The following is a 26,001-nucleotide window of genomic DNA, read 5'->3' as shown; positions in this document are numbered from 1 at the left end:
ATATATATATACACACACACACACACACACACACACACACACACACACACACACACACACAGTATCTCACATTTCTTCAAAATTCTATTTCCCCAGAGCATACGATAGTTTATTTCTCCCATCATAATGAGGAGCGCAATTAGGTTGTATGCCACAGATGATAAATATTCACAAAACAATTGTGTACATCTGTACACAATTAAGATATCAATTGCGAGGTGGTCTCCGCTCAATGAAAACAATTGTCCCTGATTTTTTCAGCCAGGGAATTTGGTATGCGTGCTGCCAGCAGTCTAGTAAGTAGCCCAAAACAGGGAGAATAATAGGGTGTTTCCAATGGACAGAAGCAAAATTAGTAGTAATGGATTTCAGCAAGCTTTGTAACTGCACTGCTTCAGCATAATTTCTGTGAATCACTAATTTTAGAGTCACATCTTCAGACAACCCTCCGTCCCCCCGTCCCCCCAGGTTACTTAGGTGTAATTGAAAAGTTCTTTGAGATGCATGGTCCCTGTCTGTATTCCACTAAGGGATTATATGCATGTGCCTTGTGTCAGGAGCCAGAGCTTTTGAAAGTACTACTGTTTGATACTCTGCACATGTGTCCTGTGTCACCTAATGGTCTCATGTGACATGATAAAGGATGTGATGGGCTGTTGGAATTTGCAGCTCTCTCCACTGCAGAGCAGTTGACTGCAACAGATGGGAAGAATGGGTTTCAAAGACAGACAACACGCCTCAAACAATGTTCAGTTACAGATAAGTAATCTCATTTTCGTCAGTGAGTCAAAGTCCCTAATTGTATTCCACTGAGAGTGATGAAGAAACAGTACTTATGTGAGATCATGATGCAAGGAGACAGTGGAATAGAGAATTGCTGGTCTGAATGAAGCATCAGTCGCAGAATTATGCACTAGAACAGGGGTGGGCAATAATTTTTGATTGGGGGGGCACCAAGAATTTGGAAAGTGTTCAAGGCCCGTAAGCTTCCATGATATTAATGGAGGTGGTGTGGGGTCTGGGATGGAGGTTACATGCAGAAGGGAGCTTGGGGTAAGGGACGGAGTTTGGGTGAAGGAGGTAGTTGTGATCTGGAGTATTGGAATGGAGTGCAGGGGGTTGGAATGTGACCTAGGGCAGAAGGGGACTGATCTGGGGCTGGGGATTGAGGTGTTAGATATGAGGGGGGATATTGGTGTAGCAGGGGAGCAGAGGATTTGGGTACGTGGAGTTGGGGGGCAGAGGATTGGAGAAGAGAGGGCTGGGGTACCAGAGGCAGGCTCTGATCAGGAGATTTACCAGTCAGCAACCCATTCCTGAATCAGCCTGCTTGCCCTGCCCTTGCACAGGCTGCAGCCATTATGCTCTGTGAATAACGACGAGTCCCTTGTGCTTTGTGGCTGCCTGTTATCAAAACAGGTAGCTCCCACTGGCCAGCTTCTGACCAGAAGCTGGCCAATGGAATTGTACTGGGGGCAGGAGCAGCTCCTTTTCCCCATCCCTCCAGGCTCAGTTTTTAAAGTGAAATTGCCCCACAGCTGCGTTCCTCAGCAGCGTGTGGGTAGGGTGAAGCACGCAGGATCCCCACTTGCCTTACCCCACCTGCATGCCACGCAGGGGGCATGGGTCCATCTGCGGGCCAGATCCAGCGGCTTGGCAGACTGGATACAGCCCACAGGCTGTATTTTGCCCAGGCGTGCATCAGAACGTAGAAAAGCATGTATACGCTCCATGTGACCAACTTTCATGTGTCGTGTGAGGCACGTTGTGGAGTGTGGCTGTTGCTGATATTTACACTCCGTGGAAGGGGCCCAAATCCTATCAGACAGAATTTGTTCTTGATAACAGCATGGAATGCACTCTGAGACCAAATTGGAAATTCTCTAGGTGAAAATGGCTTGTCCTTCCATTCTCTCCACTGTGGCAACAAAAAAACCCTGGGAGATTTATGAAAGGGATTGCTTTCTTTGCTCAAGATAAAAAGCCAATGCTCTTTGAACATCTGATGATTGAAGCCTTCTTTCCTCTATTCAAGATGTGAGGTATGGGAATGATGTAAGTGTGTTGGTTGATTTGAGATGGAATTAGATAACCAGCTTGGGAAGGAATTTGGTTGGAATTGTAAAATGACCTTGTCTTTATAGAAAGTGGTGAGGGGGCTTAACTATCATGGCCCTGTTTGCCAACCCTCCTCACAAATGTAATGGCAACAAGGAAGGCATCTTTCATGGAAAAAAGAGATAGCGAGCACAGGTTTGAAAAAGTGATGGTCATCAGCAAGTTGAGGACTAGATTAAGATCCTACTAGCAGGTGGAAGATTGAATGGGATGCCATTTTCACAGAAGACTCTTTTGGAACTACACAGTAAAGAGGAGCAAGCATAGACTGAATGACTGTCCACTGGTGGATGAAAAGCACGTATGGCAGCTGCATGAACCTTAATGGGATTGACTGACTGTCCTGAGACTTTCAGATAAAGGAATATTCTAAGAGCAGTGGGATGCCCATCACTTCAGGGACAAAGCCCTGTCTTGTAGCTCAGGAAGTGAAACATGCCCACTTGACTTGATATGAACACCTTGTGGACATCTTGAATCACCATAGAGCACTAGCGGAAGACTCCACCCAAAAACCAAACCATAAAGTGAAGCGTATGTGGGTGGAGTGTCTAAGTTTGCCATCGTGTTGAGTCAGCAACCCTGGGAATGTTCAAAGCATACAAACGTAACAGTCAAGCTGGGTCAGACCAAAGCCCATCGAGCCCAGTATCCCATCTTTGGAGAATGGCCAGTGTCAAGTGCCTCAGGGGGAATGAACTAAACATAATCATCAAGCGATCTGTCCCAATATCCATCCTGGCTTCGGGCAAACAGAGGCTAGGCATCCTGGCTAATACCCATTGATGGATCTATTCTCCATTTATTTAGTTTTTTCGAACCCTGTTAAAATCTTGGTCTTCACAACATCTTCTAGCAAGGAGTTCCACAAGTTGACTGTGCATTGTTGAAAAAACACTTTTGTTTAATATGTGCTACCTATTAATTTCATTCGGTGACCCCTACTTGTGTTATGAGAACAAGAAAATAACACTTCCTTACTCATTTTTGTTGTCATTTTCGGAACCTTTTCCAATTCCAATGTATCTTTTTTAGATGAAATGACCACCTTTACATATAGTATTTAAGATATGGCTGTACCATGGACGTATAGAGAGGCATTTTCTGTCTTATCTATCTCTTTCTTAATGATTCCAAAACATTCTGTTTACTTTTCTGACACTGCACATTGAGTCCTCTAGTCATTTGATACAGAAGCGTATTTAAAAGATAGGTTACAAACAGTTTGTATAGTCCTACAATTTCACATTTGAGTTCCTTCAGAACTTGAGAGAATACCATGTGGTCCTGGTGACTTATTACTGTAATATGCAGAGGAGGAACAGAAACCACAATTGGTGAGGCCTGAATGGGCTATGAGGATGGTTGTTGCCGTCTATTGTTTGATCTTGTGAATCATTTGCAGTAAGAAGAGTAAGACATGATTTAGCTGGTCCAAGCAATTGAGAACTAGGGAATCCTGTGACTGGATTCCAGCTCTTATCCTCCAACAATCTTGGATGCATTTGGTTTTGTTATGCGGTGCAAAAAGATCCGTCACCAGGGGTCCTCACTGCTCTATGATCATGCAATTCCCTTTCGTGGTTGGTTGCAAAGTTTCTGCTAACAACATCAGTAAAAGTTTTTTGGCAGCCCATTCCCAGAGGTCTATAGCTTCTGCACACAAGGCTCAGGATCCTGTCTCCCCTTGTTTATGTAAAAGGCTGTGGTGGTAGCATGAGGCTCTTAGGACTGGTACCAGCAAAGAGTGATGGGGGTTCAATGGCAGAGGAGCTCTCTTCACTTGTTCAGACCAAAGTATGGGGCAGAAGGGGTCTCCCAGCCTTGACCTGGGTATCAATCCCATGGAAGCCTCTGTATGATGTTTCCTGAAGTGGTGTGTCCAGTTCTCCTAAGTAGGAGCAGGAAAGGTGAAGTAGATACTGCACCTGGAGGCAATGTGGGCTTCCCCTAAGCAATACAAACACTGCTGGTGCTCTGTGTAAGGGCAGGAAGAGGAGGTTTTGAATGCAAGAGTCTTTGGCATAACCCCAGACCCAGATCCAAGTACTAGGGGTAGGTGGAAAAGCAGAAAAAAGAGATCAGGTTTGGCAGGGAACACTGCTGAAGCCACATTCAAAGTCCTAAATTTGGTATTAAAGGAAGATTTGAACAGAAAACAAAAAAGTACATGCAGAATGCCTAAAATCTAAACTACTAACAGTAGGTAAGGATAGTTTTGAAAAGTGCATCATGGGGGCAATAAGAGCAGATGCTCTGTCTTGGACCAGGCAGCAGTGAGAAGGAATTGGAGACACTGGAGATATGCCATGTACTTTATCGCCTCAGGCAAAGCCACAAGGCACTATAAGACACATGTGAGGTCTGTCAGAGTACTATTTACAAAACCTCTGACTTGGAGTGTATGTGCATAATCCCTCAGTGGAATACAACAGAGGCCATCACTTGAAGAAATCATATTGTTAGGATTTCCAGTCACAGTGTAAAACTCCTTTGATAATAATATGGGTCAACCATATATAGTTAATTAAGCTGCTTTATAAGCTCCAAGAAATAAGCACTGCTCTGGCAAGGTTAGGGTGTGCCTGTTAAGTATCAAGTGTGATCTGTTTTTGTAACTGATTCTTCTTGGTTTTCCCCTGAAAAAGATAAGTCACATCTAACAAAAGCACCTAGCAGGAGAACACCAAACATTTGCTACTTCCACAATGCCCCCACTGTGACACAGTACCTTTCTTAATGTATTAATGAGTATCACTGAAGAGCTATATACGTTTCCCAGAAAATATAAAAAGGAACTCTTTAAATGATCTTTCACTTTATAAAAACCACCATCTCCCCAGAACAGTGAGCAATACCTAGTTGTTCTACAAGAAATCCTGGAGAGAGAGTTCTGCAAAGGGATCCTTTCCTGAGGCTCTGTGAGGACTCTGACTGGAAGGGCTGGATGCTGCAGACAGCTGGTAGAGAAGACGACAGAGAAAAGGAAAGAAAGAAAAAAAGGTCTCAGCATGACAGAATATGAAAGCAGAAAATGTAATGAAGAGGAAGGGATCTAAAAAGGCATCCTGGACAGAAATGGATCATTAAAACCAGACACCCTTGGTTGCATGGGAAGCTGAAGGCCTGTTTGATGGAATGCGTATTGTGGAAACAAGCTAGGTGTTATCCTATTAGTGGTAAAGGGGACATGTCTGGGTGCAGAGTCAACCGAGTTCAGGATACTTCACACTTATTTTTCTTCTTCAAAGCCCTTTGCAAACATTAGGTCTAATGACGCCAGCATTCTTCCTATTTTACAGCTAGGAAAGCCAAGGCAAATTATTTTCTCCCTCAAATACTCGGCTTCCAGTGTTTTGGCTGATGTCAGAATTTCATACCAGTCACCAGAATCTTGCAGGGAATAAATTATAATTTTCTAAGAAAAGGTTTGTGGTAGAGAATAGCCCCCTCTCCTGCTTTGCTTGTTTTGCTATTTCATCTAATGGTAAGATCAGTACTATTATCTAATTAAAAACAAATATTTTTGTTAATGGGCCAATAATGAGTTAGGAATATTATTCAAACAATTCATGACTGAGGGGCTTTATGGTGACTAGTTTGAAGTGATTTTCCAAGTGCTGTATAGAAAGTAAAAGCCAAAAGAGATATTTCAATCAGGGTGCTTTAAGGGAAGAGGGCTGGAGGAAGGAAGAAAGGGGTGTGGATAATGAATATACAAATGGAAAGGGAAAGCTGGGAGCAAAGTGTTCACAGCATTAGTCTAATACATCTAGTGACAGAAGACATTAGTATCACCTTCATGGCACTGTGCAGCCTAGTATGAATCAACCATCAGCTTATTTTGCAATACAGGCAGTCCCCGAGTTACGCGGATCCGACTTATGTCGGATCCGTAGTTACGAACGGGGCACTTCCTCTCCCTGGTCTCGAGCAGACCAGGGAGAGGAAGCAAAGCGGCGGCGGAACGCGCGGCCAGCTGACAGCCCAGACGCGTCTGGGCTGTCAGCTGGCCGCGCGCTCCGCTCTGCTCCCCCCCTCTGCAGACCAGGGGGAGGGGGAGCAGAGCGGAGCAGAGCAGAGCGGCGGAACGCGCAGCCAGCTGACAGCCCAGCCCGACCCCCGATTTTTGGGGGATGTTTTTTAACTTCAGAGGTCGTCTTGTACGCCGGAATATACGGTAAGCCTCACTTCAGAGCAATCTAATTGTGTAGCTCAGCTAACAAGACCACTGCCAACTTACTACAAAAAAGAATCTTACGTAAACTAAACCCAAGTAAGAAATGATCATTTCTCAATAGACAATTTTTCTAGTGTTACTGACTATTATAGTCCAACTCAGGAATAATTTAAATATCTATAGCCAACACTGTCTCTGTTTAGCATGGTGAAACAGCTCTCACAATATTCCTTTGTTTTCCTTCTAAGATTTTACTGATGTCAGACATTTAAAAACTCAGTTGCGGCAAATAAATGATCGGGCCAGTGTCAAACTCTCCTTGGTGGAACAGTAAATGCCTAACAAAAGGATGTGTTTCCAGTAAAATCAGTTTCTCTCAAGGAAGTGCAAATCCTGAAGTTTTTTCTCTATGACCCCAAAACACAAATGTAAATAAAAGATTTAATGACAAACCTATGCCTCTTCACATCTTAAGTAGTCTCAAATTAGGATGAGGTCTTTCTGCATTTATTTGATCACCATACATGCTAAGATTTCATGAAAAAGGTCAGTTAGATTCTTCAATGTTAGTCACTGAGGAAAATGAAAGTTCTACATTTCCAAGGTCTTTGGGGACCTCTTGGACTCTAAACATGTACCGAAATGCAAGTAAAACATAATAGGCAAACCTGTGCCTTTTCTTTCCTTAAGGATTCTCAAACCATGATAAAGATAACTCTTAGCATGGGTTTTGTCTGCATACCTGTTGTGATTTTAGTGTAACAAGAGTCACTCAAAAGGCTTTTAAAAAACCCAAGTGGTCCTGTAGCACCTTAGCGACTATCAAGTGCGTGTGTGTGCACATGCATGCATGAGTTTTCATGGGCACAACCTACTTCTTCCTGTGCCTTTTGTTCCACTCATCTGAAGAAGTGGGTTGTGTCCACAAAAGCTCATGATACAGGTTGGACCTCCCTGGTCCGGCACTCTCAGGACCTGACCTGTCCTCAGATGAGGGATTTTTCCAGACCAGGTGAGGTAATTTCTGGACCTCCTGCAGCTGGCTCCCCCTGCCTGGCTTGCTGGCCTTCCAGCTAGCTACTCACCTCCTGCTGGGCAGCCATCGCTGCCCTGGCTCCAGGTCCCCCAGACAGCTCTGGGTCCCACTGGGCAGCCACACACCGTGGATCCCTGCCCCACCGAGCAGTCATGCTTGTGTCTCACAACCGTGCTGGGCAGACCTGCTGCCATGTGCTGACAGCAGGCTTCCTGAAGGCATTCCACTGTCCTGCTGGCCCTGCAGGGATCCTTGCCACTGGCCCTCCACCAGGATGCTCTGATCCTGCAACATGCGACCCAGACCACAGATGTTGCCGGACCAGAGAATCCCGGTTAAGAGAGTTTCAACCTGTACTGTATATATTTTGTTAGTCTCTAAGGTGCCAAAGGACGACTCGTTTTTTAAGTTACAGACTAACATGGCTTCTCATCTGAGACTCAAAAAATTATTAGGGTCAGACCCCAGATTACATCCATCCATACAATCCCAACTATACATACAAAATGATGGGGACTAATTCAACTACAAATACTCAAGAGATCTAAGAGTCATTGTGGTTAGTTCTCTGAAAACATTCACTCAGTGTGCAGCGACATTCAAAAAAGAAAGAATAGAGAATATCTTGTTGCCTCTGTATAAAACCATGAGATGCCCACATCTTGAATACTGCGTACAGATGTGGTCTTCTCATCTCAAAAAATATATACTGGGATTAGAAAAGGTTCAGAGAAGGGCAACTAAAATAATTAGTTTGGAACGGGTCCCATATGAAGAGAGATTTGAAAGACTTGGACTTTTCAGCTTAGTCTCCTCTTTTCTAAGGGGGGATATGATAGAGGTCTATAAAATCATGACTGGTGTGGAAAAAGTGAATAAGGAAAAGTTATTTACTTGTTCCAATAATATAAGAACTAGGGGTCACCAAATGAAATTGATAGGTAGCAAGTTTAAAACAAATAAAAGGAAGTTTTTCTTCATGCAGCACATTGTCAACCTGTGGACTCCTTGCTAGAGGATGTTGAAGACGACTAGGATTTTAACAGGGTTCAAAAAAGAGCTAGATAGATTCGTGGAGGTTAGGTCCATCAATGGCTAGGAATGGTGTCCCTAGTCTCTCTTTGTCTGGAAATGGATGACAGGGGAGGGATCACGTGAGGATTATCTGTTGTGTTCATGCCCTCTGGGGCATCTGGCATTGGCTACTGTTGGCAGACAGGATACTGGGCTAAATGGACCTTTGGTCTGACCCAGTATGGCTGTTCTTAAGTTAATTAATTATGCAGGTAATTAGAGCATCAGACTGTTTTTATTTTGAGACTGCAGTTAGGATACGAGTTTATGAATCTTTCAGCACTGTCTTTACAACAGCTTCAGTAGTTTCTGGTTTTCAAAAAAGGAACCAAAAGGGTGTTGGGGACCTGTATCTGCCTCATATTTTGACCCATTATCTTAACAGACCAGCACACTGGGTTTCTCTGAATAGATTATCAAACTGATCTTCTGGGAAGTTCATGCTTGCTAAGATGAGTTTCCTGAGGAAGCCACAATTGTTGAAACTTTGTAAACTCTCACCACTTGGCAGATGTTGCTGGGGCAAAAACTCACTGTTGCATTGCACACTGCAAGTCTGAATACACATATTGTTTGGATTTTGCTCAATCACACATGGCATAATACATTTTTTAGTAAGACTGGGCCGTTTCTCAGGAACCTGGGTACCGAAATGGTCAAGACCCAGGTGCAGGTAAGGATCACTGCAGCCTTGCCTCAGAGCTCTAGGGAAGTAGTGGCTAGCACGGTGATCACTGACCCAGAGTCTGAAAAATAAGGAAAGTGTTACATATTTTCCAGAGAGGAAGACAGAAAAATATAAAAAAAAATGTGCAACGTATAAAAAACTTCCAGGGGTCAGTTAAATCCAACCCAAGTGTTGTGCAGTGTGTTTCTGAATCTAGGGACGATTTAACTTAATTTTATAGTTCACTGGTTATAATGAATCCAGTTTTAAATGAATCCATGTGTTTTCCTCCTCGCTGACATTGGGGTCTTGGAGACCCATAATATATGGAAAGAACTGCATGTGTGTAGTCCAGTATGAGGGTTAAAGGAAACCTACATATCGCCAGATTAAACACACTGCCCACTTCAACTGCACTCATTTCTCCTCACATCATCCCTATTTTATAGCCCTAGTTGGGTTTCAATCTAGTCCTACCCCCTACAGTGTCTACAGGAATGGGTGGATTGTAATTTTAAGCATTCACAATACATCTAAATGCATATTTACTCTAGAACCAAATTCAATCAAGTGACAGAATAAATATCAAGTAGTAAAGTTTGCCTCTTATTAAAAGATAGTCAATTTGAAATTTGGTGAAGTTTTCCTATATTAAATAAAGGCACTTTCTGCCCTTAATGCTGCATGGAAGATCCGTAAACTAGAGATGTTGACTAATAGGGATGTTAGCATATAGATGTTTAAATGATAAGCCTGGGCTTATTGGTTAATCCAAATGACTACACACAACCCCACTCCCCCCCTTGCTTCCTCTTTTAAGCCAGCTCCTTGCGTGTGCTGGTCCCTGTGGAGCCACCTGCCCCCGTTGCTGCCTCCCACAGAGGCAGCAAAATGGGGATAGGCAGAAGCCAGTGCATGGGGGAAGCAGGCATAAAAACCATAAAAACCCATGAGCACCAGCTCCATGGAGTTTCCCAGCGCACGGGGGGCAGGTGAGGCTGTCAGAGCAGCCTCTGTCCACGGCAGCCTAGCAGGATGATGGTGGCCCTAGAGAGAGGCCGAAGCAGCCACTGTCTGTGGGGAGCTGGGCACAGAGCTCGGAGCCCCACAGACAAAGGCTGTTGCTGCCCCTCGCTGCCGCCTCTGTATCTGAGGCAGCAGTGCAGGGGACTCTCTGGGAGTGGGGCCAGGAGCACACTGGTTGCTGGCCCCATCACTGGGGACCATTTCAATCACCAAGTAATTGTTAAAAATTGTTGCACAATCACTCACACACACAATATCTAACATCCCTACTAACTAGATGGGAGATAAGAGACAGTGATTCTACACAGAGGGCTGTTATATGCCCAAACGAAACAATGGAAAGGAAAAAAACCCCTATGTCTTCAGCTTAAAAAACATTTCTAGCTGATAGAAGACAAGATGATCTGCAAAAGATGCTATCCTGAAGTCCCCACTTTAAAGAGGTGAGGCTCAATGTGGACACAACTACTCTGATCAACCTGAGATGAGGGGCAAAGCACTGCAATATGGTGAGAGGACTTCCCACTTGATGCCTCTGCAGAGTTGTAAGCATAAGGGAGTAAGCGAACCAATACAGTCACTACATCAGCAGTATTAACACTGGCAGACCGACAGACGTCTAATAGCTTTCACTTATAAATATGGCTACTGTGTGTATATGTACATTTTATTTACACACATTTCTCTGTATATGGCCATATGTATTAACCCATGTTATACAATATAGCGCATCTATAGTTAAATGGCCCATTATGATCAAAAGTAAAAGGCAAAGCTCTCTGCAGCAAAAGGAGTATGCGATATTCCAGGGGTTGGCAACATACAGCACGTGCCATAAGTGATACACAAGATTTTGAATAGTGCATGGCTGCCTCCTGCTCTGAAAGCCACATGCAGCCAGGCTCGGCCCTCTCCCTGCCAGCCTCTGGGGGGTTGGGCCAGGCTCAGCCCTCTCTCCGCCAGCCTCCTTGCCCCAATGCTGCTCCCGGAGGGCTGCAAGTCTCAGTGCTGTTGTCTTGCCAGTTTGTGCGCTGGGGCACAGGGATGTGGGGGCTGGAGGGAGGTGAAGGAGGATGCGGTGCACACTTGAGGCTACCGAGAGAGATTAATGAAGCTGCTAAAATATAAGTAGGACTATTAGTGACTTTAAAAAGTATCGATGACACACAGATCATAAACAGAAGTGAATACATTACATCTTGGCATGCCACTTCTGAAAGGTTGCCGACCCCTGCTATAGCCCCTTTGTCACCAATACTTTCAGAAGAGAAAAACTAGCATTGACGACAAAAACCTCATTTTATTGGAATGTAAAAATTGAGGGGTCATTGTTTAATCCTATCAGCCTGTGAAGGTCAGACATCTATATATTTCGATGTCCTCTATTATGGAAATGAACATGATTTCCTCAAAGCAGTCTCTCTTGTTTTAGAGTCCTCTCAAAAGGTGGGAAAAAGAACACTGGAAAACCCCTCTCTTTAGAATCTCTCATTCAAAATTCTCTCTCAAGAGAAGACAACAAAGAAGAGAATGAAAAAGTGCTCTGGACTAAACTAAAGATGAGGCAGAGATCAGAGGAAAAAAATGTTATGAATCCAACTGCAATACCTATTGCCCGTACTCACTTTTTAAAGTGAGGCTTCCATCAAACAAGCCAATACAAACACTGAAGGGGATAATAAACTAGTTTCCTTTTCACTCAGATGTTGACAACGGAGTACAGAACATACAGAAGGCAGTATGAGAGAAACTATTAATCAGAGCCTGCCCTGACTCTACAACCCATTACTCAAAATTGAAATAATAATTATTTTTTTTACTGCCAACACTAACTAGGTATCCTTTATGTATGTACATACAATGCAACATGGATTACTTCCCCTGGGCAATGAAGGAGAACAAAACGTGGAACGATATAATGTTAGGCAAAAGATCCAGACAGACTTAAAAATGTTGTACATTAGCTCTTTGAATCCAAGGCTGGTTTACAGGTGCTGGCCAGCTTTAAACCCTGTAGGGACAGTACACTCAGGAAAGGGGTAAATATAATCTCTGGGCGGCGTGAGGGGAGTGTGGTTCCTAGAGTTTGCAAAGTCAGGACTACACGGTCATAAGATGCTGAAACCTTTCAGAAGATTTACACAGACCATACTTGGTGCCCAAATTTGACATCTGCAGGAATTACCTGCAATTTTGACATACAGTGCTATAATAAAAGGGCTTATGGCTGCATAAGCCTTGGGGTATTTTACTTTGGAAAAGTATGATTTTAGGAGTATGAGAGGTAACATTGCAATGCAATTCAGAAGTCTGGCATGAAACAAATTTGCATAATGATGTGCTTCTGGGAGAAGCTGCAAAGAACAACATGAGGGTAAGGTACAATGAAACACAAGTTTAGTGATTAAAGGGGATGCATGAATGTCAGACTAAGAACAGTCTCCCATCATTATTCAGCTAAAGCAAAAGGGAAGAAAGCCAACAACCACCTCCTCCAGGCAACTGACCCTTGAATTTGTGGGCATCAAATTGAAATAAGCAGCTGAGAACCAGTCCTTTTTCCGTCTGGCACAGTGGAAACTGACTTGACACGTCACCACATAAGATAAAACCATCATTAAAACAAACAGTGAGGGTGAAAATAAGAAAACTATTTGTAGCTTGGCAACCAACCAATTTTCAGTATCAAGTATAAATATTTTAGATTTACACTCACTTGTGCTCCTGAAACAGGGCCAAAAGGGTTTGGTGGTCTCATGATAGGTTGGCTGTATATTAATGTTGGTTGTGTCATTAATGGTACACCTCCCACCTGTGATGGCTAAAAATAAACAAAGAAAAGCACAGAATTACAAATCAGTCAACACAAACACAAAGGGGAGGATGGGTGAAAAATGACTCAAGCATTCACTTTGATCAATAACAGAAAAGGCTTCTGAAACTGGACAATAAACTAAGGGTCCCTAAAAATGACTGCTGCAAACCTTCACTTTAGAGAACATGTTTATGCTGGACGGCAGATACTGAAGCTATTTCTATGTACTATGCCCTCAAAACATTTGAGGCTTTAAGCAGCTGTTTATAATATATAAAGAACTTGAGTTAGTACCACAAACATATTGACCACAAACACTGACACTTTGATAAGATCTCTCCTCTCTATGGCTGTCTAGACTACAGGCTTTTGTCAACAGAAGTTTTGTCGACAGATACTGTCGACAAAGCTTCTGTCGACAAAAAGCGTCTAGACTACATCTAGTTCTGTCGACAATGCAAGACGCTTTGTCGACATGAAAGTGTAGACGCAAAGGACAGTGTAGATGCAATAATGCCTTCTGTTGACAGAACTGTTGACAAAAGGCATTATTCATTGTAGAATGAGGTTTACAGCTGTCGACAAAACTGCTGAGTTCTGTCAACAGAACTCAGCAGCAGTGTAGATGCAGGTATAGTTTTGTTGACAAAAATCCACTTTTGTCGACAAAACCCTGTAGTCTAGACACACCCGATATGCTGAAGGTACAAGAAAGCACAAGTTACATTACATAACATGGGTATTTAACATGCCATCGTTGTAGCTATACTATACTTTCAAGAACTGATGAAATATGCATATAAAATCAAGATAATGGCTTAATTCCTAATTGACAGAGATGTCTAGATGTTCTTAAGGAGACTGTCAGATTACTGTTGAGATTGAAGACCCATACAAGTAACACACTTAATTCAATTGTATTTCCCCTTTCCATTCCCTCTCCCAACTCTGAGTGTTTGTGAATTTCACTCAGCCCTCATAATTAAAATGTGGACCAATTTGGCTTTTTTTTTTAAATCATATTGACCCAGCTATAGAGGTTTACAGGCAGTCCCCGGGTTACGTACAAGATAGGGACTGTAGGTTTGTTCTTAAGTTGAATCTGTATGTAAGTCGGAACTGGCGTCCAGATTCAGACACTGCTGAAACTGACCGCCAGTTCTGACTTACATACAGAATCAACTTAAGAACCCCAGGCGTCCCCAAGTCAGCTGCTGCTGAAACTGATCAGCAGCTGATTCCAGGAAGCCCGGGGCAGAGCAACTCTGCCTCGGGCTTCCTGTAGTCAGCGCTGGTCAGTTTCAGCAGAAGCTGACTTGGGGACGCCTGGGGCAGAGCAGCTGGGGTGCTACTGGACCAACCCAGCAGCACCCCATCTGCTCTGCCCCAGACGTCCTGATTCAGCCGCTGCTGAAACTGAATAGCAGCGGCTGAATCAGGACCTGGGGCAGAGCAGCTGGGGTGCTGCCGGGTTGGTCCAGTAGTGCCCACGGGCGCTGCAGGACCAATCGGCAGCGCCCCAGCTGCTCTGCCCCAGAGTCCAAAACAAAAGCCTGGTCTGCTGGGGGGGGGGGGGGGGGAGCACACTAGCTGCGCCCCCCCCCCCCCAGCAGACCAGGGACACGGGGAGCAGAGCTGCAGCGGCAGCGGGGTGCCGCGCCTCTGAGGCTTTGCTCTGGCAAAGCCTCAGAGGCGAGGGACCCCGCCACGGCTGCGGCTTCAGTCTGGGTGCCTGTGGTCTGCTGGGGACGGTCCCCAGCAGACCACAGGCACCCGGACTGAAGCCGCAGCCGCGGGGGGGTCCCGCGCCTCTGAGGCTTTGCCAGAGCAAAGCCTCAGAGGCGCGGGGAACCGCCGCTGCTGCCGCTCCAGTCTGGGTGCCTGTGGTCTGCTGGGGACGGTCCCCAGCAGACCACAGGCACCCTGACTGAAGCCGCAGCCGCGGGGGGGTCCCGCGCCTCTGAGGCTTTGCCAGAGCCAAGCCTCAGAGGCGCGGCACCCCGCTGCCGCTGCGGCTCTGCTCTTCAGTCAAAGCGGCAGCAGCGGCGGTTCCCCGCGCCTCTGAGGCTTTGCTCTGGCAAAGCCTCAGAGGCGCAGGACCCCCCCGCGGCTGCGGCTTCAGTCAGGGTGCCTGTGGTCTGCTGGGGACCGTCCCCAGCAGACCACAGGCACCCAGACTGGAGCGGCAGCAGCGGCGGTTCCCCGCGCCTCTGAGGCTTTGCTCTGGCAAAGCCTCAGAAGCGCGGGAACCCGCCCGGTGCCCCTGGTCTGCTGGAGACGGTCTCCAGCAGACCAGGGGCACCGGAGCAGCTTACTAACGGGGCTTTCTCGCCCCGACTTACGGGGCGAGAAAGCTCCGTTCGTAAGTGCGGATCCGACGTAAGTCGGATCCGCGTAAGTCGGGGACTGCCTGTACATTACAGTTCAGCTACTTATTTAGTGGAAAAACCTGGTACTATTAACCTCAAATTGCAGCACAGTGCTATCCTAGATAATTTGTTTACAATGGATGTTTAACAGGGTCTGCTGGATGGCAGATACTGCTTTGTCAACAAAACCCTGTAGTCTAGACACAACCCTACATGCAATAACACCTTCTGTCGACAGAACTCTGTCGACAAAAGGTGTTATACCTCATAAAATGAGGTTTACCAGCATCGACAAAACTGCTGAGTTCACTTTTGTCGACAAAACTCTGTAGTCTAGACACAGCCTAAGTAATAGCAGCTGAATACAAGTGATGGAGAGTAGGGTCCCATACAGAATTTTTGTGCAATTCTTCCTTCTTTGGTAGGTACTTCGATACTTTGGTAACGGGAATCTTTTGGTGGAGTTCAGCAGGAATTAAATTGAGAAGGGTTAAACAAATTTTAAACCTGAATTAACAATAGTACCTTTGTAAATATAGTCATTGATTAAGTAGTGAGAAAAATGTCAACCATAACAGAAGCATTATTTTTAGATGTTTTTCCCTCCATTCAGGAACAGGCTAAGGTGCACTTAATTCTTTCCTTAAGTAACATGGTGCTCATTCCTCTTAAAATCTAGATAGAGTTATTCCATTCACAGTTAGATTAACTGGACAATTAGAAGGCTCCACATTTTACTGTTAGTTCAAGGAAGTACTTGCTATGGTAGCACTTGCACTAGCAGAGTATAAATGTAAGTTAAAGGTCTATAATAAATGCAGATTGTAAAATTTTCACCATTAGACCTTTTTGTGCCATTAATTATATGGCATGCAAGTCTTACGTAAATGGTGGGCTGAGGAAGGAGATGACCTCTCGAGGTTTCTTCCAGATCTAGTATTCTATGTTTCTATATATTTGTGTTACTACTCCAGATTTGAAGTTTTAGAAACAAAGATCTGACCTACATATAATTATATTAGTTTGCTTTCTTCATGATGTTGAGTCGTCTGAAATATAGCTCTAAAAAGTTCCTAAATAGTCATCCAATAAAATTCTTGTATGTCAATAAGGACCTTAAAAAAAGGGAAATGCTAAGTCGACCACTGCCACTGAAATTACGGAAAGATGAAAACCTGGGTGAGATTCTAGTAAGTAAGGGTATGTCTACACTGCCACCCTAGTTCGAACTAGGGTGGCTAACAGTCATTCGAACTTGCAAATGAAGCCTGCCCGCAGCTACACACGGCACGGGCTACGTAGTTTGAATTAAAGCTTCTAATTCGAACTACCGTTATTCCTCCTGCAATGAAGGTGTGGGGGGCAGAGGTAGGCTCTGGCCAGAGACTTACCAGTGAGAATCCTGGCCAGCAGCCCAGCACATTTTTCAGGCAAGAACCTTGCCTGCCCATGCACAAGCTGCAAGGCCACGTGCTCTGTGAGTAAGAGCCAGAGGGAAGTGGGGAGTGGTTTTTCAAACAGACAGCTTCCATTGACCAGAAACTGGCCAATGAGATTGTGCCATGAAGCACCACTCCACCTTCTCCTCTGGGCTCACAGTTTGGGGCACACAAACAGCCTAGCACCTGCTTTTCTGAACTGCATGTGGGGGCAGGGCATGCAAGGGGGTCTGCATGAGACTCCCCACTGCACGAGCAGGCTAGAGCTAGTGACTTGGTGGGATGGATGCAGCCCATGGCAGATGTTTTGCCCAGGCCTGTTCTAAGATGTCCAGATGTCCCATTTTTAAAAGGGCAGTCCCATATTTAAGCCCTCCTGCAAGTATCCCAACTTTTTTTTTTTTAAAGGGCATATTGTCCCATGTTTTCTGTCTCCCTTCACCATCCCATCAGTACTGGTGGGTCCAGCTGCTGGTTGGATCCCTGTTCAACCACCACGCACCCAACTGGGGCGAGGCAAGATGCAGAGCATAGAAGGCTGGCCGCTCGCTCTGCTACTCAGTACACTTCTGACCATAGGCAGAGGCTATAAGGCTTCCAGGCCACGTGCTGAGCTGTTTGTGTTTGAGACAAAGGAAGTAGAAGCCTCATGGCAAAAGGAATACAAAAGGCAGCTGCATCTTGGCCCTCCTGTCTTCATTTCTGCTTCTTACCTTTGGATTAACCTTTCTACAAACCTACCTCTGAACAAAGGTCTGAATGACTCAGTCAAGCTGCGGATGTGTTCTAGAGGGACTTCCAAGCCAGCAAACTCATCAATACTACTTGGAACCTGATATTTGGACTTTAAATTATTATGTGTGTGAGATTATCATCATTTAACATCTCTCTTCTTGTTCTTTTTTCTTTATAATAAACCTTTTCGTTTTAGATACTAAAAGATTGGCTGGCAGCATGGCATTTGGGTATATTGACCTGGAAGTGTGGCTGACCCTTTGGAGTTAGAAGAACATTTTGTACATGTGGGCAGAGTTTTAACACAACTTCTCACTGTACTGGTTCTGGGTGTTGACTGGGAACCAGAGAACTGGAATGCAATAAAGGGAGCTTTGTGATTTCTTTGTTGGCTTCTTGATAATCAGCATGGGGGATCAGAAGCACAATGTGTGACTGACTGGAAATTTAACTTCAATGTTAACTAGCAGTCGTGGGAGTATCTGCTCTCCATTTTGCATCCTGCCCTGACACTGGCATTGCCAATGAGGACTGCCCCATGCACGCCTATAGCATAACTACTTAATGCAATATGCACTAAATATCATCCAGGGGGTAGGTGAAGAAAAAAAGAGTAGAGGTGTGTTTAAGAACCATAGTTTATTTTCCTGCTGAAAAATAAGATTCAGTTATTTAGTGAAGAATGAACAAGGGGGGCTGATATTAAAGCTACTTAACATGTTCAGGTCAACTGACATATTGCTTCTACAATGCTTTATGTTTGCAACTAATTCTTAATAAAATTAATAAGGAAACCATGTTTATGGCAAATTAAGTTACAGGAAAAGTCACTAACCATTGCATATCCCATCATTCCTGTTGGTGTTGTAGCAGGATAGGCCATTACAGGTGGTGCCTAAGACAAAAAGAAATAATACTGAAATGCATGAAAGACTGATTGAGTTGTATATATGATAATAAATTGCCTTAAGGAGCATTGGCTAGACAGCATATTAATATAGCAAAAGAGATCAACTAACACCTATTAGCCTTGGTAGGTTGGTGTTAAAGTTTATCTGATTTTAGATCAACTGCAAAACTTATGCTCAAGATTTGTAGAAAGACTCGATGTGCATAATTACTGATGAGACCAAACCTGTTAGGGTTTTGGCTCAAGGTAATCTAAATGTCCACCTATAGATCTCTCAGTCTCCACTCCAAAGAATGTGTAGAGAGATAAATATATGCATGTTGAACTTAATATGAAATTCAGGAAATATTTACTTTATATACAAATAAAATCAATATTACATGATAAACGCGAATGCTTCCCAAATCCACTGAAGTACAGAACTTAGTACTTATTTTAATGAACTGTTCCCCCTCTAATTCTAAAAACTGAACCAAGTATATAGGCCATACTACTACTACTACTACTACTACTACTAGACTAAAACCACCCAAAGTTCTTTCTTTTCAAACTAGGTTACATATACACTAAAGTTTTTAGGGGAATGGGGGTCTCCATTACCTCAGCACTAATACAGCTGTGCCAGACCTACCAATGGTGGAAGTTCTAGAGCAGGATGAATTTCAGTGTTTTACCACCCAGTTGTCTAACCCCATTCATAGTGAGTCTACATGACATAGTACGTCAGTGGCTGATCACTGGTGGAGCAGCACCTATGCTAGAGCAATGGTAGGAGATAGCTCTAAAATCTCAGTGTGCAGACACGGTCCCACAATATTTACAGAACATTGATCAGCCACAAAGTTTGTTTCTCTAAAACTGTTAGGAATATCCTAGTTACTACAATGAATTAAAAAAGTGGTAAGTCACTACTATTATTCAATACATATAAACTAAAGTCACTACATGACAGCTTTTGTGAAATGGAAGAGTGAGACTAGCATCCCTGCTCTAGGCTTTAGCTCCATCAACAGAAAACAGACAATATATCCCCTATTGTTTATAAAATGCAATGCATATATAAAAGAGCCTCTGATACCACTTCATCTTTCCACACTCCTGATCCAATTCATTAGGACAGACTTTTTGCATGGAGACAAGAACTGTATCTAGCTGAGTACTTAAGTATCAATTGACTGATATCTAGGGATCTTTATCAGCTCCACTTCCTGTTATTCCCTCACTTAAAATTAATAATGCTTTGCTTGTGATAGCCTAGTTGTTTTCTGTGAAAATTGTAATTCATGATACTACAGACAACTGAAGCAAACTTCAAGATCATGGATTCATACACGTCGCTTGCATTAAAGGTTTTATTTTGCAAGAGTATCTCAAAGACAGTGATGGAATCAGTATTACTTATGATATTTAGAAGATAACTGGAGAAAAGATATGTTGTAGGGAACCATATTTCACATACAGGTCATTTCACCTTCAATCAAGTCTTAAAATCTTGATGTAAGGAGGTCTATTTCTAAATAGAACCTTTCTTTGAGGTATCAGCTGCTCTTTAATATGCACTAGCCAATGGTAGTCAGCACTCTAGCAGCTATTATAACAGATCACTATTTTAAAGAATTAGCTAGATTGTTATTACTTACAGTTCAAGAAGCTCTGAACATTCTTTTAGTCATTCACATTATATGTATGCACACACATACATATACATACAAAAACTGGATAACTATTTTTGCAGTGCTTCAGTACAAACTTTATATTTGCTATTGTTAAAATTATCCCCCAATGAAAACTGAATAAAGGGAAAGACCAATATTGTTGAAATACAAAAAGATGATCTGTGAGTAAGATTGCATTCCTCTAAGAAAACAATGCACAAGTTATGGCTTGCCCTTTATAAACTTAAGCATGAACTGAGATTTTCTCTTTGTTTAGTTGAATATTAATATACTGGTCTCTCCCTACTTGAAAACAAGATCTACAATAAAAGTGAATAAAGTGCCAATTATAACAGAAGCCTGTGAGATATCATGCAGTTATTCAAACACAAACAACTTATCTTCATTCAAACTGTACCAGATGCATTGAAGGCAGCACAAACACAGACCCAGCTATCTGGCAGCAAATGGCACAATTTAAAGCAAGGAAAAAAATCTCCATATTTCCCATGCCATCCATCGATTCAAGAGCCTGCAGAACACCCATGAGAATTGAATATGCTAGGAAAAGCTCAAATTTTCTGCACACCAAAGATCTTAATATGAGAAATGTGTAATAGCAGGAAGGTTATGAGATTCTGCTACAGCAGTGGTTAATACAGCATGCCAATTGATTGCAAAAAGGCTGGGTTTTTTCACTTACGTATTGTGGAAAATGCATGCCATTCTGTATTTCCCAGGGAGAACAATTATATAATGCAATAACACTGAATTAGAAACAAGTATTTACATAACAGAATATATATATATAAAGAACATTTTAGTTCACAAGTACACTTCATGTTTGCCCTAAAATAAAAATTATTTTTATCCAAGTGATTAAACTATACTGTCACAGCTTATGGGTTTCATACTTGTCCACATAATCCATTTATTTTTGTGCATTTATTTTCCAAAAACACATTCTTCCTTTTTTTCAAAAGCTTATGAAGCAGCAGCACAGCACTTGGTTTACTATGTGGACAAGAATCTGATGAACAAACCAATTTCATCCTAGTTTTTTCCAAACAATAGTGAAAAAGGTTTTCTATACAGCAATATGCCTTGATGTTGTCTTTAAATATTAATAAAAGAACTATTTACAAATGCAATGTTATATTACAAGCTGCATACAAAGATCTCACATATTTTGCTATGAGAACAATTAAGTATCTTCAAGCACAGGAGAAATCATTCAGGTACTAGATTACTACTACAGCAACTATCATCCACAACAACTTTGACCTGCATATAAGACCTGAGTTGGCAGCTGCCACCCAAAATGACAGCAGGCAGATGACCTGAAAAGACATACTGTTTCTCTGTCCAAATCTGTAACAAATCATGTGTTACATTATTAAATCATGAAATCATGTAATACTGTTTGACATAAGAGATCAAAACACTTGCTTTGTTAAGTTTATTACACTTGTATGTCATTATCCAATTTACGTTAAAAGAGTAGGATTTAGTGATGTTAGAAAGCACATAATTTGGTAATCATGTAGCAGACAAAAGTTTTGTCCTTTACACAATTAACCCAATAAGCAGCTCTGCATTTAAAGGAAGTTGATGACTCAATCCTGCCTTGCACCAGGTCCTGGCAGCTACCCCACCTGATGCTCTAGATTTAATGCAGAGCAGCAGCAGGGGTAAGATGCTGGACCAAGTGCGAGCCAGGACTGAGGCAGTGTGCCAGTCTACCAGCTCTCGAGCCACAGGTGGGGGGGGGTGTGGGGGTGGTGTGTGTGTGGTGTGTGTGGGTGTGTGTGTGTGTGTGTGTGTGTGTGTGTGTGTGTGTGTGTGTGTGTGTGTGTGTGTGTGTGTGTGTGTGTAACTGATGCACCTTTAGGACCCAGGGGATGCCGGATTATCAGATATGCCAGAGTACCGGAAGGGGAGCTATGAGGGGTCTGGGGTGGGGGAAGAGGGGGGGGAAAAAAAAATCGGCAGGGAACTGAGCAGCGTGGGAGAGGATGGCACTGCAGGACCAACCTGGCAGCACCCCAGCTGCTCTGCCTCTGGCTTCCCCAAGTCAGCTGCTGGTCAGTTTCAGCAGCGGTGGACTTGGGGAAGCCGGGGGCAGAGCAGCTCCAATTGTCCAGCTGGCCGAAGCATTTCTGGGTTCCAGTTGGTGCCGGACTATCAGGAGTGCTGGACCACTGGATGCTGGACAGTTGGAGTTGTACTGTAGCTCCCACCAGTATTATTAGGAGCTACTTAAGTATAGCTCCCTCTCTCAGACACATTAATGGATGGGAGAACAAACTACTTTGATATACAACCCAAAACGCATGCTATCTGTAATGGAGCTGCAAACTAGAGAAAAATCTGATTGGTCACTGAAGGTTTTAAGTTAGACCTATTAAAAGCAAGCATACACTTCAGGCTGTGTCTGTACTAGTTGTAAACATTTCTAGGACATCTCTATCTCTGTAATATCCTTCCCGCATCCCTGGGTAGCCAAAGGTGCACTACTTGCTGCCTCATGTCAGGAAGTAGTCTCAGTGCTGTGGTCTATACCAGTAATTTTCAACCTGGGGTTTGCAGACTATATCTAAGGCAGCGGTTCCCAACCTTTTGCAGATGGGGACCCATTTTGACAATTCAGGAAGACTTGGTGACCCAGGGCAATTAAAAAAAATGTGAATGGCTCCGTAAGAGCCACCTGGGGAGACACCTGGCGACCCTTTTGAAATGTAATGGTGACTCATCCTGACCCATAAGTTAGGAAACCTTGGTCTAAGGGGTCAATGAAAGGTGTTTGTTACCATAGAACAATGGTTTTCAACCTGTGGGTCTGTAGACTTGTCTAAGAATTTCAGGAAGATCCTCACCGTAATTTGAAAAGGTTTAAACTGACTCAAATAGGTTCACCACACAGTATTGTATCAAGAATATTTCCACACTTTCAACAGAATTCAACAGTCCCAACAATCACCACCATTTTTAAAATGTCAAGTCACTCTACTCAAATAACGACTCAGAGTTTGATGTTCTACAACCTAAGATTCTGCTCTAGCAATACTTTCAGTTTACAGTATTAATTCACAATCATATTACAAAAGATGTCATATACAATGAAAAAAGTGCATCTGACAAGGGGAAAATGTAAATGACATTGGCCACCCAGTTACTGTTACAACAGCAATACTCATTCTCAAATTAACCATTCATTTATCATTCAATCTTCATAGCCTATCCAATGTAATGACTCATCACCTCCACAACTTTTTATTACATTTGTTTATATTTTATATTACACACGTCTCACTACTTCACTTACAATTGTTGGAGCATTCCATGCAGTTGTAGGTGCAACCTTGGGCTGCCAGTTGGAACCACCAGTTAATTTCTTTTCGCCTGGCTGAGTCCAATTTACATCACTTCAAATAAATTTTTAAAGAAACATCAGAAAACAGATTTTCTTTGCACCATCCTCAGATATAGTACATTAGTCAATTAAGCTTGTCTATTTCCATAACCTTTATGCGTTTAGTCATCAAATCAACCTGTACAGTCATAATATGCCTGGTCTGTAAAATGTAGATCTGATTCAGCTAACAAACTAGCTAAGAGTGACTTAAACACAACTACTTCTCTTTGCATAGACACACTGTGATACTCTTAGCTCATTTTTTGCAGGTCAAATTATAGCCTGGGCATGAGCAGATATGTGTAAGTTTCTGGATGGTTTCAAGGCTAGAACAGTGTTTGTGTACAAAATGCACTACAGCAGCTCTGCTTGCATTGACAGGATTCTTTTGTTTGAAGTGGTGCTGGAGTTGCTGAAACATACCGTGCTTGTTAAATACAATAATAAAGCTGATTATAATTATTCTGGATAAAGAGTTCACTTTTCTCCTACTGGCCCATTACAACCCAGATTTCAACATCATGGAATAGTACAAAGATAATTTTATTTCACATCTTTGGAAAAAGGATGTGCTGAGGTCTGTTATGGGGCTGCTTGTTATTGCTGGCATGTACTGTAATACTAAAAAAGCCACATACTGAATGACCAATAAATTATGTATTTTGTGAAGATCATTCACTAAATAAGATTAACAGGCAGCAGGATCCAGAGGAATTAACACAGCAACAACAGGATTTAGCCCTGAACTCTAATCCCCGGTTTGTTGCTGCTGCTGATCTGCTCCTATGCCATACGCAGCTGTGGGTCAAGTCACTTCACCTATATTTCAGATTGCTCCCCTATAAAATGGTGATAATACAGATTGAACCTCTCTAGTCCACAGCACTCTCTGGTCTGGCATGATTTTAGTTAGCTGGATGTCCACTTATCATGGGTGTGGCCAAGATTCCTGTGGTCCTATAAAGTTTGTTTATGGCCACCAGTCATAGCTCTCAGTGTTCTGTGCTGTTTAGTTCTAATTTATCCCTAAATGTCTTCTAAGAGCCCAGTAAACAATGAAAGTGTTGGCAATTCTGCTAGACAATAGTGACCTCCTGCGCATGGTTTGGTAAATTCTCTGGGCTGGCACTGGTCAGGTCCTGGGGGTGCTGGACTAGAGAGGTTCAGCCTGTACTGATTTCCTGTAAAGATTAGCATGCACACAATGGTTATGAACATGAAGTGCTAAGTACTATCAACAAAAGCTATTAAAAATCCAAGATTTGCAAAGTTTGATAAACTCACTTTTTAGTAGTTCCATTTCCAATGCCCAAATCTGTCATAGAATGATAAAAACATTATTTACTAACTAGCCTGTTCATTTCATAGAATTAAACTCACATTTATCTTGAAAATTTCCAAATACTTACTTCCTACAAGATTGGCTAAGGATGAATCCAAATCATCTGATACTAACTTGTTAGGTGGCAGCTTGGCAACCAGAAGATTCTGGTTTTGAGAGGTTATTGTTGGTTTTAGGAGTCCGCCTAATTCATCAAAGCCTTAAAATGATAAAACATATAAAACAGGTCTTAAATTTGAGGCTCCCACTGAGGGTCAGATTACACACTTACACCGGGGGAGGAGGGAAGGAGTCCAATCAAACATTGGTTAAAAATATGGAAGACTGAATCAAGTGTTGCATAAAACTGCAGTAATTTAAGGGAATAAAGCCATTATACCTCAACTGAACACACAGATATTAATGACACATGAGAATAGCTGCTTTGGAGAGGTTTGCTTCAAATGCAATGAAAATTTCAAGTATGGAAGGTTTTCAGGATAACATGTACAATTTTAAAAGTCAAGATGCCTCTAGATTTTCCAGTTGCAGAAAAAAAATATTTTTAAAAGCACAGGAATGCTAACCCAAATCTGTATAAAATCCATCAAGCAGAAAAGGCTTAACTTCTGGGTGGTCAGAAGAATTAAAGCTACTCAATATAAGCCTAATTTATCTGTGAAGTGTGTGCATAATGGGGCTTTGGCAATTTACTATCCTGAACTTGAAACAATCAAACCCTAAAGAGAAGATTAAGCTCCAAATTATTTCAACAAAAATAAAAAAAATCAGGAATTAAAACTTTATCCTAACTATTAAAAAAAGTGTACAAAGGAGCTGTGACCCCCTCAAGAAAGAAACTTTGGTGTCATTGTGGATAGCTCTCTGAAAACATCTGCACAATGTGCAGCAACAGTAAAAAAGGCTAATAGAATATTATGAACTATCAGGAAAGGGATAAATATGACAGTAAATATCATAATGGTACACCCAAATGTTGAATATTACATACAGTTCTGGTTGCCCCAACTCCAATTATAACCTATCTTTTCCAAAAGTAGTACAGCAACACAAATGAAGAGGAATAGGGAAGGATTTCCATAGGAGGAGAGATTAAAAAGACTGGGACTTTTCATCTTAGAAAAGAGACAACCAAGAGAGTTTATGATAGAAGTCTAATAAAATAATGAAAGGTAAGGTAATTTACCCCTTCACATAAGAACCAGGGGTCACCTAAAAAA

At 42.7% G+C, this 26,001-nt stretch overlaps 1 protein-coding gene across 9 annotated transcripts in view; it reads right to left on the bottom strand.

The window, feature by feature from the left end:
- Positions 1-26,001, bottom strand: part of PICALM (phosphatidylinositol binding clathrin assembly protein) — a 114,837-nt gene that overhangs the window by 3,021 nt on the left and 85,815 nt on the right. For 5 of the 9 annotated variants that reach the window (XM_075919405.2, XM_075919404.2, XM_075919408.2 and 2 more), the window contains 7 exons: positions 24,849-24,980; positions 24,724-24,754; positions 23,350-23,449; positions 20,728-20,751; positions 18,295-18,354; positions 12,818-12,922; positions 4,977-5,078 (listed from right to left, as the gene is read on the bottom strand). In XM_075919405.2, coding sequence (XP_075775520.1) covers positions 4,986-5,078; positions 12,818-12,922; positions 18,295-18,354; positions 20,728-20,751; positions 23,350-23,449; positions 24,724-24,754; positions 24,849-24,980 — 545 coding nt within the window. In that variant the 3' untranslated portion in view covers positions 4,977-4,985. The remainder of the gene's footprint in view (positions 1-4,976; positions 5,079-12,817; positions 12,923-18,294; positions 18,355-20,727; positions 20,752-23,349; positions 23,450-24,723; positions 24,755-24,848; positions 24,981-26,001) is intronic. The other 4 variants (XM_075919406.2, XM_075919409.2, XM_075919412.2 and 1 more) reach the window with 2 other exon arrangements.

This window comes from Pelodiscus sinensis, chromosome 1 (assembly GCF_052426305.1).
Source record: "Pelodiscus sinensis isolate ZL-2025 chromosome 1, ASM5242630v1, whole genome shotgun sequence".
Classification (NCBI taxonomy): Eukaryota; Metazoa; Chordata; order Testudines; family Trionychidae; genus Pelodiscus; species Pelodiscus sinensis.
The sequence above is the reverse complement of the archived record's forward strand: the minus strand, read 5'-3'. Positions and strand labels throughout refer to the sequence as shown.